Source organism: Myodes glareolus, chromosome 9, assembly GCF_982192425.1.
Source record: "Myodes glareolus chromosome 9, mMyoGla1.1, whole genome shotgun sequence".
Classification (NCBI taxonomy): Eukaryota; Metazoa; Chordata; class Mammalia; order Rodentia; family Cricetidae; genus Myodes; species Myodes glareolus.
In genome coordinates, this window is record NC_142034.1 from 56,438,599 (window position 1) to 56,458,937 (window position 20,339).

The 20,339-nt window shown below is 46.4% G+C and overlaps 1 protein-coding gene across 1 annotated transcript; it reads right to left on the minus strand.

The window, feature by feature from the left end:
- Positions 1 to 540: 540 nt before the first annotated feature.
- Positions 541 to 17,885, minus strand: Dhrs7c (dehydrogenase/reductase 7C). The gene is made up of 7 exons (XM_048448300.3): positions 17,728 to 17,885; positions 17,352 to 17,511; positions 8,492 to 8,604; positions 6,783 to 6,993; positions 3,646 to 3,738; positions 1,477 to 1,632; positions 541 to 801 (listed from the first exon to the last, which is right to left on the minus strand). Exons 2-7 carry the CDS (start codon positions 17,503 to 17,505, stop codon positions 593 to 595), a joined length of 936 nt encoding a protein of 311 aa, XP_048304257.3. The 5' UTR covers positions 17,506 to 17,511; positions 17,728 to 17,885; the 3' UTR covers positions 541 to 592.
- Between the last annotated feature and the right edge of the window lie 2,454 nt (positions 17,886 to 20,339).

Below are 20,339 nucleotides of genomic sequence, written 5' to 3' on the forward strand. Positions count from 1 at the left end.
TATATATTTATATAATATACAAAATGTTAACAAATTAATGATTTACATTCCTATAATATGTTCCGATAATATGCTTATATAATAAAGTTTAAATTACTCTCAATTAAATAAAACTTAAAATTCAATTTGTTCTACATGGCTGGTGACTGCTATCTTGACTGATCAAAGGCTGTTTCCATACTACAGGAAGTCAGACTGAGAAATGCTGCCCTAAAGAGTTGCCCTGTGCTGCCTGGCTGTTGGAGGTGGACGGGGCCTATCCCCCTGTCCGAGATAGGTGTGGTTTTCTGGGCAAACCAGAGGACATAGCATGCTTGGATAATGTGATGATTTGATTCATTACAGCTCCTACGCTCCTGCTCAGTTGTCACTTCACAAAGCAGAGAAACAAAATGTGCCCCCGATTTTGTGTGGGAGACACTCAGAGACCCCGCAGCTCTGGGGTGTGGGAGGGTGAGAGCCTTGCGCAGGCGAACTAGTGGGTTTTGGCCTGTGGCCTGTACGGCACCATTGGAGGCAGAGGACAGACGAGCCCACACCTGCTAGGAAAGCCTTTATTCCCCTTCAGCGACCCCTTTGGCCACGCTCACGGTTAACCCTCTTCTGGGACATTGAGCTTCTCCTTCACCCCACAGGCCACCACAGCGAAGAAGAACTCTGGGAAGAAGGTTCGGATGAACACGGCGGCCTTGGGGATCGGGTTGGCCATGAAGACTTCTTGCTTCTTTCTCCGCACTGTGCGCATCACTTCCTCGGCCACCTCCACCGGGTGAACGCCGTAGGCCAGCTTCCTGCAAAAGACTGAGAGCACGGGCCAGGCGGCTGCAGCCAGTTCAGTTCCCCGACTATGAAGATGCATGTGTGCATCTTTAATGGCAGGGCTCCCTGACGCTCTGCTGTCCTCCTGCCTGACCCTGGGAAAGGCACTTCACCCTCCAACCTTTGCCGCTGCTGCTTCGTTTGCTGCCTCATTTCCTCCTTGGCGCCTTCATAGTGGAGAGGGTGGGAACAAACTTGGGCAATAAGAAGGCCGGGGTAGGGGTGGGGGTGGGATGGGGCTCCTCCAGCTCAGGTTGTGTTGGTATCTCATTGCAGAACTGGAGCTTTGAGTATTCTAAAATAATGTGCTGTGGGCTGCTGGGCTAGAACCTTCTTTCCTGATTTCTATAGGGAAAATGGGGCCTGGCTCTATAAAGAGCCCTGCCTCAAAACTGTGGCAGAGGCAAGCCTGAGGTACAGGCGGTTCTGGCCGGAAAGGCTTAGCCTCCATTCAGAGCTGCCTCCTCAGGAGGAGGTAGTCGGTGATTGTTAAAGATCACACTGGTTGTTAGGTCTGGGAAAAGCTGCTAAGCAGGTGCGTGTCTCGCTCAGCCCTGCCAGGATCTGCTGGGTGCAGCTTGGGTGTGCTCTCTACCTGGTACCTCGGGCCTAGAGGTTTAATTTCTCCAGACTTAGGGTTCTTCTCTCAAATCTTACATTTACAAATGGATGACTCCCAGTTTCTTTGCTCAGGATGAACCCGGTAGGAGCGGATGAAAGTCGGGCTCACAGTGCTGACCACAACGTCGTACTCTTCAACCTCAGCTCGGAGGCAGTCGAAGAAACCCATGGCGGCATGCTTGGAGGCTGCATCTGGAAGGAAGACCAGTCAGAGATGGGTACAGGAAGGGCTCCGACCCTGCATCTCTGGGTTCCACTGTCAACCAGACGGCAGACACTCATCCCAGCTCAGAGCGGAAAGGAGCCTGCAATCTCCCTGGGTTAAACTGTCTCACTGGATCTCTGCTCCGGCTGTGTGGCGGCCGGCTGTCTTCTTAGTTTACATCAGCCCTCGGGATCCACGGGTTCCCCAACCAGGAACTGAGACACTCAGGAAAAGAATTGCACATTCCCTCAATAGGACACCGAGGCAACTCCCCTCAGCTGCATTAGGTACTTGGAGCAACCCAGAGATGTTGGAAAGAATGGGAGAGGGTGTACACGGGTTCTAAGCAAATTCCATTTGTACGGTAGCCTAGAACCACTGTTGCCATGGATACTGAGAGACCACTGTACACTGACTGAAGAGGCAGAAGATCCATTATGCCCACTCTATGAAGAATGAGAGGGAATGCTGAGAGGTCATGTGATGGCACTAGGTTCCACAGCCAAAGGCAGAAAAGCACCGACTAGAATCCTAGCCTCCTATCCCCTAGGCTCAGTAGGACCACCCTCAGAACTCACAGTATGCTAGTTCTGTATTCGTGAAAATAGGGACTTTAAACCAAAGCCACTTCTTCACATCACCAAGAGGGCTAAAGTCAAGATGAAGGAAGCACCCCTCTCTGAGGGTATAGAGGTGGCTAACTGTTGGTGGGGTGGGCAAGTGTGATGAGTAGAAGAGAAAACAGAATGCTTATGCAATGCTGGTGGAAATGTGAGGGTGTGTCTGCCTTGGAAATAGCTCCGGGAGTTTCTGATAGACATTTACATATAATTCCTTCCCTAGGGTTGCACCCTGAAGAATTGAAGCCATGCTCCCACAGAAACAATTCATCTATGTCCATAGAAGCTTTATCCCTAATTCCCAAGAGGTATCAACAGACAAGCATCAATAGACGGATAGATAAATAACATGCAGTGCATTCAAGCAGTGGAGGATTTGCCATTTTCAACTGAAAAGATGACAAGAAATTTTGATACATGCTACAGTATTGGGCTAAGTTAATAAAAACCACACACACACACACACACACACACACACACACACACACACACACACACAGAAGGGCCAGTAATAGTCTGTCGTGGGGTGGGGAGATCAGGAGGTACCACCCCTCTCTGAGGATGTATAGGTGGCTGATTGTCGGTCGGGTGGGGCAAAGACATTTTCTTCAAAGTCTTTTCTAACCACTTCTAAGCTACCCACAGTCCTGTAAAATAACAGCTCTTCATCCATCCTCTGCCAGTAGCACCAAGGAAACTCACTGGTTCATCAAGCTGAAACTGGGTAAACGATGTCTTGAATCTCTATCTGGGGTGAGTAGATATTTGTTCATGTCTCCCAGAAAAAAATAAACACAACAGGGGCATCACAAAGGTGGGAAGGTTTCTAGATTTCTCCAGTAGTCCCTGGGAATACACTCCTAGAGTCTTGCTTTTGGAGCTTCCCATCCCCTGGGCCTCTCAGTGGTGACGATCATGCCTCAGATAAACCGCTTTGGCTACGGTGCTGCTGTTGCACAGAACTCCACTGCTGGGTTCCGCTCCTTTTCTTTTTCCCATCTTTCCTGAGAGCAGGTCCCTCAGCCTCCCAGTTTGTGATGTGATGTCCCCACTTCTAGTCTTTGGGGACAGCTTCAAAGAAGAAGAGGTGTTTGAGCTAGGGCTAAGTGTGTGTAAGAGTGTGACCTTCACCCACGATGTCATGTTGAAACAGCACACATCTTTCCACCTGTGGGAATGCACTTTGAGAGGAGAGGAACCTGCCTGTAGTATCCCCAAATCAGGGAACTGTGACATGAAAGAAATCCCAGCAGACCCATCTCATCCCTGGATGCGATATCCCTTATCCCATACAATCCTGCGTCTAGTCTAGACATGACCTTGCTTGCTCTGATAGAAAACCCACAGCAAGGACATCCCTCTTTCACCTTAGTGACTTACAAGCTGTGCGGAATGGAATCCCAAACTTCGCCTGGATGTTGTTTACTAACACGATCTGGCCCGTCCTCCTGGAGATCATGTTGGGAAGTAGAACTGGAAAATACAAGGAGTCCCGGTTAGAAATCCGAGGTAGGCAGGCAGCAGAGGCAGATTCCCCACCTTCACCCTCTTTGTTACCTGTGGCTCTGATACCTCTTCGTCTTTTAGATGGCAAGGGACAGAGATGGAGTGGTTCCAGGAAGTCACTGACCCTGTACTTCCCAGAGACCAGTTGACTGGCACATTGCTGCATGATTTGCATGACCCACCAGTGTATGAGTTAAGTGACACTGAATTTGATAGTAGGTAAGCTCTCCCCTGCACACACCCTTTCTACTCTCTCTTCTCTTCCTTCCCCCATCTCTCCTACTCCCTTTTTCTCCCCTCCCTTTTTTTCTCCCCTTTCCTATTTTTCCACTTCATCCTCCCCCAGTCTGGGTTGTCACTACATACAGCATGGAGGTCATCTTCTCACTGCCCCAATTACTTCAACAAGACAGTTTCTGGTTGGTCCTAATAGGTCTCTCCTGCTGTTTTGAGACAAGATCTCGGTATATAGAGTTAAGGCTGGCCTGGAATTTGCTGCGTAGCTCAGATAGGCTTTGAACTTGTGATCCACCTGCCTGAGCCTCCCACTGCTGGAACCACAGGTGTTCACCACTAAGCCCAGCCTCCAGCATGGTCTTTTAAGTCTTCTTTGGCAGGTGTTAATCATTTAATAAAGAGCGGGAAGAACAAACGTCCTCTAAGCTGTCTGGGAGGATGTGCTTGCTTAGTTCTTAGGTGGCTTCCTGTGGACGATGCATGAAAGGTGTTTAGTGTATGCTGTTATGATAAACATTTCTCCCTTATGCAGATTTAATATAAAGTGAAGAAATGTGGAGAAAGATGGTAAGACAGTAAACAAAGCTGGCAGTATGGAAAGAGGGCCAAAGGAAAAGGAGCGCTTAGGTTCGGAGTTCAGTCCCCACTCCACTGCCTTAGAGAAGAGCAAAGGGAGACCCAGTGCTCCCATCAGACTCTGGGCCCTCAGCGTTTTTTGACAGTCCTACCCAGAAGGAACCAGCTGTGATGGTTATTTGTAGTTGTTAATTTGATTATGTCTGAAGTTAACTAAAATACAAGTGGCTGGGTATAACTGTGAGGGATTTTTTTTCCTTAAAATCATTAAATATTTTGAAGCGGGAAGATCCACCTTTAATCTGGGCCACAACTGGTGGCAGCCTGTGTAAAGGACACTGAAGAAGCAAGCTCTCTCTCTGTCTGCTTGTCCTCTCTGGCTGGCAAGTCTGTCCCTTCACTAGCATTAGAACCTACTTCTTTGGTCTCATACTGAGACCAGCTGAGACATCCAGCCTTGTGGACTGAACAATTACTGAATTTTTGGACTTTCTGTTGCTAGACAGTCATTGTTGAACTAGCTGAACCTGGGTCTGTAAGCCACTCTCACCCCATATGTATGTATACATATGAAAATATATATGTATACGAAAATATATATGTATACACATATATGGGGTGAGAGTGGTTTACACACATATATATATATTCATTCATATATGTGCCATTAGTTCTGTTCCTTAGGGAACCTTGACTAAATACACTGGTCCTGGCCTTTCCTTGCCTGTCATCACTAAATGACCCTGGCAGAGGTTGATGGAGTGACATGCCTTTTCTGGCCTGCATGGGTGGCAACAAGGACAGGGCTGGGGGAAATCTGCTCTTTTTCTTTTTTGATGAGACAGCATCTCACTATGTGACCCAGCCTGGCTTCAAATTGGTAATCCTCCTGCCTCAGCCTCATGAGTGCTGGGAATATAGGCTTCTGTCACCGCTCCTGGCTGGAAATGTGTTCTTTCTGGAACGCCATTCTAAAAGCACCACGAAGTCAACTTTCTACCTCAGGTGCCTCTTTCCCTCTGCTTCAGAGTCCCATTCCTGGAGGGCTCAGCATGGGAGTCTGGAGCCAGGAAAGTGACCTGAGAATCACAACCACACCAGGGCGCCAGGTCCCTACAAAGGCACATTTTCCATGTGTATGCTGCCCCCTTGGCTGCTGGGAAACACATACAGGTTTTGGAGGGAAAAGGTCAATTTGTGATTCTCTTCCATGGCCATCTCCCGCCCTAACCCAGACTGCAGTCCTGAGTTTGAACATAGCTATGAGAAATCTCTATCTGGATGTCTTCTAGGCCCTCAGAGAGGTCCCCTTGCAGGCCACTGCTCCTCCTGTAAAGGAGCTCACTTTCATACACATCCTGTTTGGTGAAGGGGTCAAAGGGTACTGTATTTTTTTTATAGTTGGGCACTAGTCTTTGTTTCCTTTTTCTTGGTGTGTGTGTGTGTGAGAGAGAGAGAGAAAGTGTGTGTGTGTGTCTGTGAGTGTGTGTGTGTGTGCACACGCATGTGTGCACTCATGCACGTGTGTGCTCACCTGTGCATGCACATGTAGAGGCCAGAGGTTGACTTTGGGTGTTGTCTTTGTTTCATATTTTTTGAGACAGGATTTGTCACTGAACCTGGATCTTGCTATTTTGACTAAACTGACTAGCCAGAAAACTCTCTGGATCCTCTTATTCCCTGCCCCGAGCTGAGCTTACAGTCATGTTCCACCACACCCAACTCTTATGTTGGGCTGGGAATCTGGTCCTCATGCTTGTATTGGACTAGCACTTCACCCTCTGAGCCATCTCCCAGCTCTGCCTTCCTCATTTCTGAAGACAGAACCTTTGACGGACTATCATGGCCAATGAAGAACTACTGTAAGGCCTATGTAGCAAAATATAGGCAAAAGCTGAAGACAGTGGTCCAGAGAGACAGACTCACAGGGGAGCTACAGATTGGGTGCAAAGAAAGAGGTCCCAGGAGGGATGAGGATGAGGAACAGAGTTTCACAGCGAGGTGAGAATGGACCTGCATGACACTTCCTTTCGTGACCGACATTCACCGGGGGACCTGAAAGCTTTCAGTGCTCAAATTCCCAGCTTTCTTGGGTTGAAGAGTTCTGTCTAGAACCAGATGGCCACCTGGTGGCACCACAGGTCTTTGCATAGCATCTAGTGGCACACAGACCCCGAGAAAAATGAGCCTCGCAGGACCTTTGGTGAAGGTGATGGGTCCGAAGTAATTGGCATCCATGATCTTTTTGTCGAGTTCCAGGGCAATCTTATGGGCAGGCCCCTTCACTTTCACGCTGGCGTTGTTGATGAGGATATCCACGCAGCCGTAGCAGTCGAGGACCTCTTTGGCCACATCCTGAACACAGCTGATGTCTGAGAGATCCAAGAGGACCAGCTTTGGGGTGAAAGTCTGCTGGAGCAAGAAGAGAATCAGGACATGTTTGGGATCACCTCCTTGGGGATGTTGGGGGCCCTCAATCACTCAACTTCTTTTCTGGGAATTCAAAGTCATAGACTAATTAGAGAAACTAACCAAGGCAAAGGGGAAGCAGTAAAACAACTCTGGGATGAAGGAGATTACTGGAGAATCTCGTTTGGGAGACTAGGGCCACAGTTAAGTGTGGATAAGCCATAGTAAATCTGAACCTGTGGCTAGGGCCCCTCAGCTGACCCAATCATTCTTGTCAACCAGGTGACCCTTTGCAGATGGTGAACTGGCTCCGGTGTTGGCATCACAACTTTGAACACTGCTGTGTTCCTCTTTGAAATCGTTTCCCCATTTGGTTTATAAGTTACAAGAAAATCCAGCTCAGCAGCTGGCAGCCACCCCTTGCTTTGCATCAAAATGGTATATTCCACAGAGTGTTTTGGAAGCATCTATTAGATGCTAAGTGCTGGACTCAGCTCTGGACAACTGCCGTCCTCAAGATGTTACAGGTTTAGAAGTCAGGATGGCTAAGCAGGGCATCCCACCGTAGGGAATGGGCTTGAAAAAGCTTGGTCCTGCCTCAACTTAATGTGCCAGGCTTTGTTGACTCCCCATGGGAGACCTTACCCTTTGGGAGGAGTGGATGGGGATGGGTTTGGAGGAAGGTGAAGTGGGGGGTGGGTAGGTGAAGGGGTTGGAGGGAGAACTGCAGTTGAATGTAAAATGAATAAAAAAGAAGTAAAGATGGGGATGGGGCTTGATAGTACCCTGGAGCCAATGCAATTTCTGGGCAGATGTTAGCTCTGACACACACCCTTGAAGAGAAGGTTCCCATTGTGGGTCAGATTTATTTGGAAAACAGTCACTGATCCTCAAGTTCTTTGGGGAGATACACACTCACATATCAAAGGCTCTGAAAAGACAGGCTGGACAGAGCTCACTCTTCCACATACAACTTGGTTTTTACCAGAAACCTTAAAACATCCCCCCAAATTCTCCGTGTAGCATTCTGTGTGATTCTAATTGATCTAAATCAAGTCAATTCCTTTGAGCTGTTTGCAAATACCAACTTTAATCTCAGGAGTAAGGGTTGGATTTTTCTTTCTGAAGAGTACTGAAGGCACTACCTATAACCTGGGTGACTTAGAAGGGGAGTTCCTTGATTTCTTTGATGCTACTGTCCCTTGTGTTGTTTGCTTGCCTTAACATCAGCCATATTTGTGATCACAACCTACACTTGGGACACTCACTATCTGCATTTTTTTCCAAGTTTGACTCACATAAACTCAGGGATTTAGTGCCAAAATTTTGCCACGATAAATGATCAAACAAGCCAGCCTCTTTCGTTGGACAGACAGGCCTCTGTCTGGGTCAGTGCTATCTACTGATTTCTCCAAAGCCATTGTCACATTTCCCCAGAACTGCTCCTTAGCAGTGATGGAGGCTCAGGGTGTCTCAGGCTGTCTGGAGGGGGCCTTACCTTGCTGGGGTCAGCCGCACTGGTCAAGGCAGCGTAGAGGCTCTCCAGTCCCTCCCAGTTCTTCCCACACAGCACCAGTCTTGCCCCACCTGCATGGAACACCCGAGCGCACTCTGTGGAGAAGAGGGAAGGGAGGCAGGGTGTACTGAGTGAACGGAGCCATAGAAGGGACTTTCCCCTCTTAGGAACTTCTGATGTCAACAGATCCCGACATCTCATCGTCACAAGGTTCGCCTTTTGGGGCATCATTTCATTTGATCCCCTCCTCAGGCTAGACATTTTAGGGGTCCTGAGGATTAAACCCCAATCTTGCATGTGTTGAGGGATTGCTCTAGCGCTGAGCTGTATGTACCCTAGGCTAGGCTGGTTTGCTTGTGTGTCGTGTTTCTAGCCTCAGCTTGGTTGCTTCTCTGAATCTACTCAGAAATGAAAAAAGGGAAGAGATAGATATGATAAAATAAAAAGATAGATTATTGAATCTACCTTTTAAAAAAGCAACTACTAGTTTTAAATGTTTTATATTGGATTGGACTTTTGTATATTGTATACAAATTTTGTATATTGATACAAATTTGAGATTAATTTCTGACAGTTGATTGGGAGCATGGGTTACAGAGTGTGGGGATATAAGGAAGGGTTATCAGCTCTAGAAAAATTTCCATACTGATTCTACACTGACATTCAGCTAAGGGAGGGATTGATGTGGGATTCCTCTCTGTATGCTGTGAATATGTTTTATTACCATTGGTTAATAAAGAAGCTGTTTTGGTCTATGGCAGGGCAGAATATAACTAAGTGGAAAAACTAAACTGAAGGCAGGGAGAAAGAAGGCGGAGTCAGGCAGATGCCATGTAGTTGCCAAAGGAGAAAGATGCCAGAACATTACCAGTAAGCCACAGCTTTGTGGCGATACACAGATTTATAGAAATGTGCTAATTTAAGACATAAGAGCTAGCTAGGAATACGTCTGAGCCATTGACCAAACAGCATTGTAATTGGAATAGTTTCTATGTGATTATTCAGGTCTGGGTGACTGTCTCATCTTTGGCTGTGGCTGTCTTCACATGCTGAGGTCTACGCACAGCAGGGAGTAGCAGCCTCTGCTTTGCTGGGTAGATCTGAGGATGAAAATTCTTTCCTTTACTGAATGGAGAGAGTCACTAGCCTTTGAGACCACCTCAACAGTCGTTGAGGTAAGACATTGGTAAGTCCTACCATGTCTGTTTGGATCAAATACCACCCAGCCCTCCACATTTTCTCTGCAGGTGGAGATTTTAGATAAGGCTTTCTGCTCACAGGACCACTCTACATAAAGAACTACTGGCAACTCAGTAAAGCTGGGAGTGGGAGAGACGGTGCTCCCTAGGGAAGAGCACACCAATTGATTGTCCAGTGCCAAATGGTCAGCCCTGAAAACATACATACAGTAAGAATTATATGAACAAAACAAGTTAGAGTTACATACATGTATATACAAATACTTACATGCTTGCAATAATAATTACTGAAAAAAGAGGCCATGAATTTGAAAGGGTGTGGGAGGGGCACATGGGAGGTATTGGAGGAAGGAAAGGGAATGAAAAATGTAATTAAATTACAATCTCAAAAATAAACAAAAAGACAGAGAAAGTTGACTTTGCTTTATGTTTCACTCTGAACTAATCACTTACTAATCCAATATAGGATTTTCCTTAATTTTTTAAAACATTTATTTATTTATTTATTATTGTATATGTTTGTATGTTTTGGTATGTGTATGCCAAGGTAGATATGTAGAGATCAAAGGAAAGCCTGTGGGAGTCTGTTATCTCCTTCCACCATATGGGTCCCAGGGATGGAACTTAGGTCATCATACATGCATCTTTTTCTACTGAGTCATCTCTAGCAATAGCTGACAGGCATACAACATTCATGGGTAACAATAATCCTGACACTTTAAAACAATGAAAGCTCACATGTTTGGACAGTTTATTTGTCCTAGGCATGATTGGGAAAGACATTCTTGTCTTTGCTCAGCTAATTCTTACTATGGCCATGGAAGGTACTAGCTTAGGCTGGGTCTTTGAGGTGGTTTGAATAGGAAGGACCCCCACAGACTCATGTGTTTGAATGCTTGGTCACCAGGGAGTGGCGCTATTAGGAGGTATGGCCTTGTAGAAGCAGGTGTGACCTTATTGGAGGAAGTGTGTCACTGGGGGTGGCCTTTGAAGTTTCAAATTCTTAATCTAGGACCAGAGTCTCTTTCTTCTTGCTGTCTTCTGATCTGGATGCTGAACTCTTGGCTCCTTCTCCAGCACTATGTCTGCCTGCTTGCTGGTAAGCTTTCCACCATGACTATAATGGACTAAATCTCTGAACTGTAAGCCAGGCCCAGTTAAATGTTTTCTTATAAGAGCTGTCATGGTCATGGTGTCTCTTCACAGCAATAGAACTCTTAAGACAGCTTTCTGAAGCAGCAGCTGGCACGAAGAACTGGCTATCTCAGTTGCATGTGAGATGACCAGTCTTTGCATGCTTGCGTCCATGAGCTACTGACTGCGTTGTCCCCTCTTGGAGAAAGTACCAAGATGGTGGTACTATAAAGATGCCAAAACTAAAGCAAAATGTTAACAATTCCATCATAGGTAAGAAGTGCTGGTAAAAATGGAGCCAGGTATCGATGAGAATTTAGTACCCATATGGTAAAGTTAATATATTGAGCTAGTGGGAAAAGAATATATTACTTAAAAAATATTGGGGGGGGGGAAGGGGCTGATGAGACGGCTCAGTTAAAAGTGAGTACCACTCTTGTGGGGAAACTGAGTTTCCAAGACCCATGTCGGCTTGCTCACAACCACTTGTAATGCCAACTCTGGGAGATCAGATGCCCTCTTCTGGCCTATAAGGGCAATGCACTCACATGCGTATATTGTACTATACACACATATACTTAATGACAATGATATGAATCTTTAAAAAATGATATTTGGATGCCTATTGGGAGATAAAAAGCTAGATGTACCATATTATAATGTACTAAATAGTTAAATGAAAAACAAGAATCACAAAAGAGCTAGAGATTTATCTGTTCTCTTCCACTGGGGAAAGTCTTCTGAGCATGCCCAAAAGAAATGAATTGTATCAGAATTAATTTATAGATTTTATCCTTAATTTTTTTTACAGCAAAGACACAAATAAAGAGCAAACAAATTAAGAAAAGTATTTATAACCTGTGTGTCAGCAAAGGGCTTATTTATTTGATGTGTAAAGGACTTTTACAAATAAGAAGGACCAACTGGGAAAAAGAAAAAAAAAATCACAGTTAATGAACAGAAGATTAAGAGTCTATACCCGGGGCATAATAAAGAGATGCAATTTAAGCCACACACTAATTTTAATCCATCAGCTAATGAAGAACAAGACAGATCATTGTCTTAGTGAGATGTAAGCAGTGGGTTTATCTCACACTCACTCTAGTGTGTGTATGAACTGCTATAGGTTTTGGAAGAAGAACTTGACTATCTCCTTCAAAGGACTTTGATACATCAATTTCATTTATGGGTATTTTTTCTAAAGCAATCATTACGAATGTCTGCATGGACATAGTTGTAACATTGCTTATCTCAATACCACAACCAACAGTAAAACACTGGAAATTATTGTAAATGTCTCATATAATAATAAGGTGGGTTAAGTCAACTACAGTACATCTAGAGATGTAGATGTTTTTAACCCTTAAAACTGATTTTACAAAAATGAATTTGTTGCCATGAAAAGAAATCCATATTAAATAAGTTTAAAAGGTAGAAGCTTTAGAAGCAGCTTATCAGGGGCTGGAGAGATGGCTGAGTAGTAAGAGCAGTTCCCAGTACCCACTTTGGGCTCATAAATGCCTGTAGCTCCAGCTTTGGGGGGTGTGATGCCCTCTTCTGGCTTCCTGGCTTATCTGTCCTTACATGCACACATCCACACACAGACACAGAAATCAATCTTGTTGTAGAGTTGTCAAATACAACACTACAACTTGATTATGTGTGTGTTTGTGTGCAAAGCTGGCAGTACCGTATATTTGTTTTGTTAACAGGGCTTTAAGTTGGAAATTTCAGAGGCACTAAGATATAATAGACACAAAATTTCAAAGTTAGTTGCTAGTCGAAGACGCTTGTTTTCAAAAGAAATCACTGCTTTATTAAGTTCATTCCTTTTGCCCTAAAATAAGACACAAACAGATGGAGGAGGAGGAGGAGAGGCAGAAGGAGAGGGACTTAGGAGTCAGGCTCTCACTCAAGGTCAGTATGAGTGTTTGGCCACAGGCCAGACGCTGGATGTTCTTCCTGCCCATCTCCTCCAGGAGAGAAGACATCTGTGGGTCCCTGGAATGGTTTGCTAAGAGTTCCCTGCAGCTGGAGAGCCAGACCAGACTGGTCTCTATGGCGTTGCCTACCCCTAGACCAGGGCTCAGGGCAAGCAGAGCCATGGGAGAAGTGGAGTCACATGCTCCACTTCCCAGAGGTGCAGTTGGGTGTTTTGATGGGAGCCTCTGAGGGTCACAAAGGTGCCCATAATGAAAACAAAACACCTAGGTGCCCCCTTTGTTCCAGTGCTGGGGCTGAAACCAGAGACTTTGTATGTGCCAAGCAAACACATCTTTACTGAGCAGTGTCCCCAGCTGTGTGCCTTGCCCATACAGCTTGGAGTCATCTTAAAATGTGTCCCTCAGATAAGCAGCTCCCTTGTTCCCTCTATGTCCTTTTCTATTTCTTTATCCCTAGAAAGGTTAGAAACAATAGGAAACTCAGGCCAGGGAGAATGGGGGTGGGGAAAGAAATCAGGGAAAATGGGCACATTGTTTATGAATCAGGCCTACTGGGGCTGAGCCATGATGGAAGGATTGTGTCTGATGTGTATTGTATATAATGTATAATGTATGTAATATCTATAACCAGAAAGTCAGGAGACAGCCTGGCCTTTCTTTTCCTTCCAGCTGCAGGAAGAGTTTCACATCTGGACCTCTCTACAGTAGGCTGCTTCTTGACCAATCAATCTCCACTACTGAGACAGGAGCAGGCTGGAGTTCACTGTCACTCACCCACCCCCTCTCCTAAGGGTGGCATGTATCTGCCAGGTCTCACTGAGTTGTGCAGGTTGATTTTGAACTTGCGATCCTCCTACATCAGCTTCCCAAGTAGCTGACCTTACAGGTCCACACCACCAGGTTCACCTTGAAATTCATATTTTTACTCCTGTTCTGTTTTGTCATCTTTGAGACTGCGTTGCACTGCTTAGCCTAGGCTGGCGTCCAACCGAGTGATCCTCCTGCTTCAGTCTCCTGAGTGCTGAGATCGTGGGGTTGATGGTTAATCTTTTTGTCAGTTTGATTAGCTTTGAAATCACCCAGGAAACTGAGGCACACCTCAAGGAGTGTGTTTCTAGGGTGTTTTTGAGAGGGACAGCTGAAGGGGACAATCACCGTGGGTGACGCCACCCCACAGGCCGGGGGCTTGGAAGTTGGTGGAGCACCATCATTCCCAGTCTTTGCTTCCTCACTGGTGGTGATGTGAACTTAGCTCTTCTCTCTTGCCCTGACTGTCACGATGAACCAAATCCTTGGAAGCTGTTGTTTCTATCCTGCCAGGTATTTTGGAGCAGTTCCTCTGTACTCCAATCCTTACATTTATTCACTCATTTCTTTATTTTTGAGACAATATCTCAGGTAGCCCATGCTGGTCTCAAACCTACTGTGTAGCTGAGGATTACCTTGAATCCCGGATCCCCCTGCCTCCTCCTGCTAGAATTACAGGTGACCACATTCAGCTCTAGTTTGACACCAGCTCAGCTCAGCTCAAAATTTATCCCCTGTCGAGCATCTCAACACCCACTGTGCCCTTTCCAACTAAGAAACACAAACTGAGCACTTTTTTTTTTTTTACATATTTCTGCAGATCTAAGATGCCAAGGAGCGTAAAGCGATTCTGATTCGGGAGACAGGGAAGTGAGAACGTGGCCTGCAAGGGCTGAGATTGCCGTGGACAGGTAGGTTTCAGCACTGTTTAAAGGGGAAGAATGGCATCTAGGGAGCCGTGAGAATGCAGGCCGGGACAACATCCAGTCAACTCTCCCTGAAGACCAAATCCAGGGCTTAGATATTTTGATTGACACTCTTGTTGCAGACCCAGTGGGTACAAGGTAACACCGTGGTTGACTTGTTTGGCTTGTGAAGGTTTGGGGTGAGGGTTAGATGTTCGGAATTGGGCTGTGTTCGTGGTTTCCCTAGTCTATAACTGCCCATAGGGTTCCCCCTGGCTCTAGGGTACCCAGGCACAGTATGGGTTTACTTTTTTCTTGCCTTGAGGTTGAAGTGAAGCAGCTGGTGTCTGGGATTGCTGTCATCAGCAGCACACGGAAAGCAAGCATTTATTTAAAGTTACACACACCCAGTATCTCATGTTACTTGTAAATACTTGGACTTTATTCCTTTCTGTTTGAAACAGGGTTAAGGATAAGGCTGGGGAGGATGGGAGGTGCAGTGTGTCAGTGACAAGGAATAAAAGAGAATAGTGACCAAAATCTTGACAGATTGGGCCCCATTCTTCCGCAAACACCTGTGGTGTGTTTCCTGGGGTCCTGACGTATGTGTGACCATAACCCAATGATATCAAACAAACAATAAGCGAGACTTTTGAAATAAATGCAACATCTTCAGCGACAAGATACAGCCAACATTTCAGTATCATCTACCCAGTCACAGTAGTGGACACATTCTTTCCCAGCTCTCTGGGAGCAGACTGCAGGACAGGCCACAGCCACACCATAAAGACAACCTTGGCAAGTGCAAAAGAACCGAATCATGCAGAGTTCATTCTCTGACCATACTGGAACCAAAGTGGAAATCAATTAAACCAGTATCCACAAACGTAGTTATCTGGGTGCCTTCCCTGATCAAATGGCCTCCAGATGTTAGTCATTCATTGTACTGGCTACAAATCCTGTCAGGAGCAATTTATGGGAATAGAGGTTTATTTAGGGCCAGGTTTGAGAGGATCCATTCTGTCAGGAAGGCACAGGACTACAGCTGGGTCTGTGGTGATTGGAGGTGACAGCCCGTGTGGGGGAGGGGAGTTGAGAAGGTATAACCTTCACAAGCCTGCACCTTATGACCTACTTCTGCCAGTCAGGCTCCTCTTTCTAGACTAGTGGTTCTCAGTCTTCCTAATGCTGCGACCATGTTGTGCTGACCACCCCCCCCCCCACGACCATAATACTATTTTCATTGCTATTTCATAATTTTGCTGTTGCTATGAATCACAGTGTAAATATCTGATATTTTCTGACGGTCTTAGGTGACCCCATGAAAAGGTTGTTCGACCGCCAAAGGGGTTGCACTGTGACCTAGACCTAAAAATCCCACAGCTTCCAAAATAGCACTCAAAACTGTAGGGGAATAGTACAGATTCAAAACAAAGATTTAAAAACATGTATCGAGTGTTTACTAGATGGGAAGCCTTGAGGTAGGCGTAGGGGTGATAGCGTGAAGCACACCAGGCTGATAGTGGCGAGCATGTGCAGAATCTTAGGCTGTGGGGAGGCAGGTCTCTTGGGGTACCGGAAAGGATGGAACAGGTGCGGTGTCAGGGGAGACTCCAGGGACCTGGGCTATTCCTAGACAAGCATATTCCACTTGTCGAAAGACTGTCCCACAGCCTGTGGCTGAACAACTTCAGGTGAGGCCCTCTTGTTACTTCCCCAACAGCACGGTCTTGCGCTGGGTCCTGGCCAGCCCTGGGGAAGACTCAGTTTTGGGTTTGTGTGTCACCCCACCTTTGGAGTGCCAATCCCAACAAGTCAGGATAGCCTATTTGGCAATTGCTCCAGAGGCTGCATCTACTACGTCTGTGCTTGACGTCTTTACGTGCCATGGCTGACCCAAGGTAAACACTCCCTGAAAACTCTCCCAGCCTCTCAGCAGGGAAACACACCACTGCTGGAGACATCCAAGAGAACAAGCGGCCGGCTATGGAAGACACCTCAGAGAGAGGGCCACAAAAGTCCTCCCAGCGGCCATAGCATGAGAGGAAGTGTGCACCCCCCAAGACACCCTAGAGGACAATGTGGACCCATTGACACCTGTTGAGCCTCTAGTAGGTGGCTGGTTGCATGGATTCTATGCTGGATTAAATAACAAAAATAATGGCAGAAATTGTCATTAATTTATATAACAGAATTACACTGCCATCATAAGAATTAAAGGAATCCTACAATCAACAGGATATTTCTGTCACAAATGCCACAAACAGAAGGGCCCAGAAGACTGTTTTACATAGGGATTACCAATGAAAATGCCCTCAAGTTCAGGAAGTGAGATGGTAGGTGGGAAGCAGTAGCCGTGTGTGATGGAGAGTGTGACACACGGAGGAGGGTGGACTCTGTGGGAAATGTCTTCAACATGACCATCTCTAGCAACTCCAAGTCCCACCATTGTGCACATTCCAAAGTGGAGACTGCTGTTACCTTTTGGTCTATGCATGGGACATTGTGGTCATATAGGTGAAGGCACCTACTAGTGAAATACTGGAACCAAGACTGGAACCCTAACGCAGCCTCTTATCCAGCATGCAGCCCCAACTAAGGACCTGGCATTTCAAGATTTCTGCAAACTCCTGAAGCAATCAAACCCAATACTTTGCTAGCACCAAGCTTGAGTTGGCAACTCCGGGGATTCTGACTCTGTCATTCGCCAGGCAAAAAAGTTTCGGTCTCTCAAAGAGAAGAGCCCTGTTGGGTTGACTCCTCCTCCCTACCAGCAGGTGTGCCCCATACCATCCTGCCTCCCCAGGTCCCTTGTGGACAGAGATGGCCACACACCCAGGGGAAGCCAGCTTACCCTTTCCTAGTCCTGAGATGGCGTCCGTGATGACCACCACTTTGTTCTGCACAGCAGACTTCGACCACAGCCTGGACGCCTCCTGGTAAATGAAGAGCAGGCCACTAATGGCCAGCAGCAGCAGAGGTAGCATCAGGACAGCCATGATCCCCATCTTGCTCTGCAGGACAACAGGATGACAAACAGTTGGCTTTGCAGAGGTCCTAATTGCAACACCCAGGGCAGCGGGAGGTTCAGGCTCACAGCCTTCATTCCCACCAAGGCCAGGATCTGTTCTCCAAGGAACTGGGCTCTGCAAACTCCCAGGAGGTTCTTCCCAGCCGAACAGCAAGGAGTGTGTGAATCCCCAAAAGCCCAGCAAATAGAAATTACTCACGGTGTCTCACACTGGAGAAGTTCAGGGGGCCTGCCCTCCCCTTAGGCTAATTACAAGTTTAATTAAAATGGGCCTGCATTTTTGGAAGGAAATCCATGTGTTAAGGCCACTTGCTTGGGCCCTAATGGTTATTTATAGCTCTCAGTTGCACTAAAGGGCTTTTCAGGGTAAATATAGTGTCTATGCTGATATTCAGGGACACATGCTGGCCGGATCTGATTTCAGAGTTCTTGCCAGGACTTTTAAAGCCTTGCTGGCTGGCGGGACCGTTAAGAGTTTCCTCTGCAGTTTGGGCCGAGAGTCAGGGATCAGTCCCTGGGATTGTCAGCACAAATGCCTGTGTCTTTCTTTCCTCTACTGAGCACTTGCAGGTGGCTCAGACGTAGGTGGGCACTGAGTCATCTGGCTGTCCCTGAGTGGGGGCGGGGGGTGGGGACAAGAAACAAAAACAAGCTGGTCAGTGGAATGGAACCTGTTACCAAAAACCCATACAGGAACGGGGCACGAAAGAGCACTGTTTGGAGAGCAGTCCTTGCCTTTGCGAGACTCCAGTTCCTTTTCTCTAAAATGGGTAGTTTTATTTTGCAGGTCTGTTGGTGGCACAAAATAAGATCCTACCTATCTTGAACCTGGTATAGATTCTGAGCCTCTAGGAGGTAACTGTTGCTATCTTTTATGATTAAATATCCAAGATGTTAAATCATTTAACTATATAAGGAACTCAGCATGGCTAAAACCATCAAAAGTTCAAGGCCTGCCCCAGCATCCTGTCTGCTGTGCTTTAAGGTATACTTTTATTATTTATATGTACACATTTATATGTATGTGTGTGTCTATGTGAGTGTATAACATGTTTGTGGGTGCCTGTGGAGGTCAGAAGAGGGTATTAGATCTAGTGTAATCCCCTGGTTACAGGTGGTTGTGAGTCATCTGACCTGGACTCTGGGAACCAAATTCGGGTCCTCTGCAAGAGTAGCAAGAACTCTTAAATGCTGAGCCATTTCCTCAGGCGAGAGAATGGAGCTGGCCAGAAAGTGAGGCTGGGGTGGGTAGTGGCTGGAGGACGAGAAGGGCAGAAACTGCATTTCTTAGAAAATAGGAACAATCAGGAATATTACAAAACTCAGCTCTCTATTGGTATTAGTGCATGCGTTAGGGCTGTATAGCACTCAATGTCCTGATGACAAACATTTGTGTGAACAGTACCCACATCAACAAGCACAGTACAAATATGTGTCTGTGGGTCTCTTCTAGTTCCAATGGGGAACTACTTTCTGGTCTTCAAATGGGTGTACTAGTTTGCATTTGTGTGTGTATGTGTGTGTGTTTGTGTGTGTACCTTTTCCTTTGTAGACTATCTAAATAGAATCACAGAGTTGACACTCCTGCTCATGTTTGTGAGATTCATCCACACCGTGGTATAAAATTGGAGCCCATTCATACTTATTGTGTGAATCCATCTCACGTTTTCAGTTTGTTCTTCTGAGAGTGCAGGCACCCCTGGGACAGGTGTGCTTCGTATTCTTTTTTATTATTAATTAATTTATTTATTTTATATACCAACCACAGTTTTCCCTTCTTCCTCTACTCCTGTTCCCTCCCTATGGCTCCCATCTACCCTGCCCCCCCCATCCACTTCTAAGCCTCCATTCTGAAAGAGGCAGGCCTTCCAGGGCATCAACAAAGCATGATGCTTCATGTTCTTTTTGTTTTGTTTTTGAGACAGGGTTTCTCTGTGTAATAACTTTGGCTGTCCTAGAACCAGCTCTTGTAGACCAGGCTGGCCTCGAACTCACAGAGATCCACCTGCCTCTGCCTCCCGAGTGCTGGGATTAAAGGTGTGCGCCACCACTGCCCAACAATGCTTCATATTCTTTTGAGGCAAAGAAAAGGCACTGCATTGCAATCTAGACATTAAGAAGGATGGACGGCAGCTAGGGTTAGAGAGGCAGTCACATAGCCACAGAGTCTAAGACAAGGGGTTGAGGGCACAGTCAGGTTTGTCAGTATGGAACCCACCAGGGAAGGTTTAGGCAGGACATCCATCTGAGGGCTGCCACAGGGAGGCAGGAGAGCTATGCGATCTGACTGAGAGCTTTGAAGGGACATATCTGAAGGCCGAGCTTGGGGCACTTGGATATTTAGAGGGTAGGGACTGGAAGAGGAATTAGAAAGGGCAAGGAGAGGAGTGGCCAGTGTTCTGCCAGGGACCAAGAAGCCCTGTGTCTCAGGAGCACAGGAAAGGGGTCTGGGGGGAAAATGCTAAATTAAACAATTAGGAAGCCGCTGGCCTGAGGCTGCCTCTGTGCTGCGAGCTCCTAGGTAATAAACTGGAATTGAATTCAGGAGGTTTGGGTATTGTTCTGTTTTAGTAGCAAGTGGCCATGAGTTTCACCCAACCACAAACAACCAAGTTAATTATAGTCAACTGACCAGCCCATGCCCAGTAAGGCCCAACTCATTCACTGGAGCAGATCCAATGATTTTTCTATGTGCCTTCCAGGGTCACCTGTAAAAGCCTGCTGCTCAGGTGCCTGGAACTGCTAAATTGAGTCTTGCCCGATTCATGAATCATTCTTTGGTCAAGTAAACTGTTGAGGTTAATCTAGTTA